This window comes from Myotis brandtii, unplaced genomic scaffold (assembly GCF_000412655.1).
Source record: "Myotis brandtii unplaced genomic scaffold, ASM41265v1 scaffold114, whole genome shotgun sequence".
Taxonomy (NCBI): Eukaryota; Metazoa; Chordata; class Mammalia; order Chiroptera; family Vespertilionidae; genus Myotis; species Myotis brandtii.
Window position 1 is genome coordinate 1,057,950 of NW_005353927.1, and position 2,917 is coordinate 1,060,866.

At 57.9% G+C, this 2,917-nt stretch overlaps 1 protein-coding gene across 2 annotated transcripts in view; it reads right to left on the reverse strand.

Moving 5' to 3' along the window:
* NAPA (N-ethylmaleimide-sensitive factor attachment protein, alpha) overlaps positions 1-2,917 on the reverse strand; it is a 27,953-nt gene that overhangs the window by 6,029 nt on the left and 19,007 nt on the right. For both annotated transcript variants that reach the window (XM_005857844.2, XM_014548146.1), the window contains exon 4: positions 92-138. In XM_005857844.2, coding sequence (XP_005857906.1) covers positions 92-138 — 47 coding nt within the window. The remainder of the gene's footprint in view (positions 1-91; positions 139-2,917) is intronic.

A 2,917-nucleotide genomic window follows, 5' to 3' on the forward strand; every position in this document is an offset into this window, starting at 1 on the left:
TGACAAATCCCCCTCTCTGCCTGCTCTTGGTGCTGGAGCTGGGAGGTGAGGCTGGGGCAATATGTGGACCAGGACTTGCAGCGACCCTTACCATGTCTGTGTAGATCTCGATTGCTCTCATCAAACAGTTAATGGCCTCTGGGGAGAGAAAAAGGGAGGCGGGGAGGAGACGTGAGAAAGCCAAGTCATTTGGGCAGAAGCTGGGAGAGGGGGGATGCAGGGCTGAGGCGCCTGCGAGATCAATAGAGTTGCCAGGGCTACGCTCTGCTCTCCGCTCTCCAGGGGAACCGCTGGGAGGGAAGGGGAAGGAATCCCTGAGCCCAGGAAACTTGGTCAGACTAATTTATTCCGCAGCCTGACTTGCTGGGCACATGCTCCGGGGGGAGCCTGGCTGATGTGGCAGCCCTCTCCCTGGAGCTGCCACAAAGCCAACCCCTTCCCAGTTACCCCAGGGACAGGACACGGCTGGGGCCAGGTCAGGCTGATGGCCAGGCTCCCCTGGGTGTTCTGAGCCTGATCTTCTAAGGCTTTACCCTCAAGAGCAGAGCTGCTGGCAAGGGGCGGCCAAGCCTGACGCCCGAGGGACACCCTTTCATTGCGGACCCTGAACCCGCCACGTCCCCTGCACCCGTCTGGTCTCCATCTATGGCAGGAGGAGGCCCCTCCAGTTGGACTCTCCATTACTCTCTTGCTCCCACCTCAGCACTCAGCCCTCTGCACCCTCCTTAACCCGGCACTGATCCCCACCAGCTCCTCACACCACAGGTTTGCCAACGAAACACACACACAGTAGGGCGGTGCTTGAGAGGAGGAATTGGGCTACCTTTGTTGTACTATCTCTTCCAAGATCTTATTTTATTTTTTAATATATTTTTACTGATTTCAGAGAAGAAGGGAGGAGAGAGATAAAACATCAGTGATAGAGAATTATTGATCAGCTGCCTCCTGCACGCCCCCTACTGGGGATCAAGCACACAACCCAGGCATGCGCCCTGACCTCCTGGTTTATAGGAGGATGCTCAACCACTGAGCCATGCCGCTGGGCTCTTGCAAGATTTTAAATTTGGGAATGGCTTTTTTCCTTTGACAAGTTATTTGGAGGAAAGAGAGAAGCATGCGTGGGAGGCATTTTCTGGCAGACAGAGATGAGCTCTTGGGTGGATTTTTTTTTAACACCGTTTTAATGCATCTCAGGAGGAGAGGGAGTAGGGGGAGGCGGAGACAGCCTGGACAGACCCCAGGATGAGGGTCTGAGCTGAGCCAAGGCTGAAAGTTTGTCCTGCAGTCCGGGGCATTCGAAAGGCTCCTGGTCTGCTTCCCGGGGCTCCAGTCAGCCAAGCCCACCGGGCCGAGATGCCACAAAGAGGTGTAAGGCCTGGTGCCTGCTCTCAAGGGGCTTATGGCCTCACTACCCAGGGAGACATCAGAACTTGGCACTTAGCTCCGGGCCGGGCTTTCAGGGAGTAGTCAAGCCTCCTACATTTGCAAAATGTGCGTCTGTAAGCACTGCTCTGGGAGTGAGGGGATCTAGAGGTTTTGTCCAAGTCCGAAAGGCCTCTGGACACCCCCAAAAGATTCAGAGAATGGACACCATTTGGCGAAGGTTGAGGTTGACAGCTGGAAGCCTGAGGCAGTAGGGAAGAGGAAAAGGAGCAAAAAGGGGGCAGAGGAGGACAGGGAGAGAACACAATAAAAAATTACAGCCGGAAACAGTAAGAGTGACTTTCACACACACACACATTTTGTAACAGCTTTTCTGGAAGTAACTGATAAGCTAGCAACTGGCTGCACCACCATGATGAGGATGAGGAGGAGTGAGCAGCTGGGCTGCAGGGAGTGGGCCCTGCACATCCCACCCCTGTTCTAGCCTCCACCCCAGGGGTGGGTGTGACCAGCAGGCACCCTACCACTCATCCACTCCCTCTCCTGGGCCGCTGGGAGTCCAACAGGGCACCTGCAGGCAGAGGTGGCAAGGCTGTTCCCAGTGCCATTAGCAGCCGGCAGTGGGAGGGGCTGGAAACTCCCCTGCAGCTGCCCTGGGGGCCTAGCCCAGCCTGAAGCCCTGAAGCCTGTCAGCAAGGAGGCCCTGGTGGTGTAACAGGGGAGGCTCCCCCCACCTCCGGCAGCAACATGGACTCATAGGGTTAAATCCCCTTCATCCCTGCTCTTTGCTCCATGACAGCTGTTCCTGAAAGCAGCAGGCCCCACTGACACCCTGGCAAGAGCACTGGCAGACAAGCCCGACACAGTGGCTACAACCAGCTTATCTTATCAGGTCACGGGGATCCCCAGGATGAGTGGCCAGCACACCCCTGGATGAGCACAGAATCTCCGCCTGCCCCCTCCCCGCCCCGCCCTGATCTACCCACAGAAAACTGGACCTGGAAAGGGACTCGGAATGATCCAGCCCAGGATGGGGAGAGGGGGACTGAGGCCCAGGGAGGGGAAGGCCCTGGCTTAGGGACACGGGGAGTCTGCCACCCAGGGCCCTCAATCCAGCCAACTCCATCCCACTCCTGCAGTCCACCCCCAACACGGCCAGTCTCCATGATAAACCGGGCAAATCCAGGAACCGCACAGGAAGTGGAGCAGATTAAAGGAAGATGCCCGGACCTCGTACACAGTAGGCATCCAATAAATGGCAGTGGGGCATGGGGTACGAGGGGGAGGGGGAATGGGGGCCTGGTCACCTCCCTGTCCTGGGCGCACATGCATGAACCCCTGGGCCCAATTGTCAGGCAGGCGGGGTAAGAGGCCTCCCTGGCCTGAGTCCACCCAGAGCGGCAGACAGTGGTTGGGAAACTCTGGGGAACCACTGACAGCTATGGGCGTCACCCCCCCACCCCCAATCCCACCAGGCAGCAGCAAGACACCCCTGACCCACACTGAGGGCAGACTCCCCCCCCCCCCCCCCCCC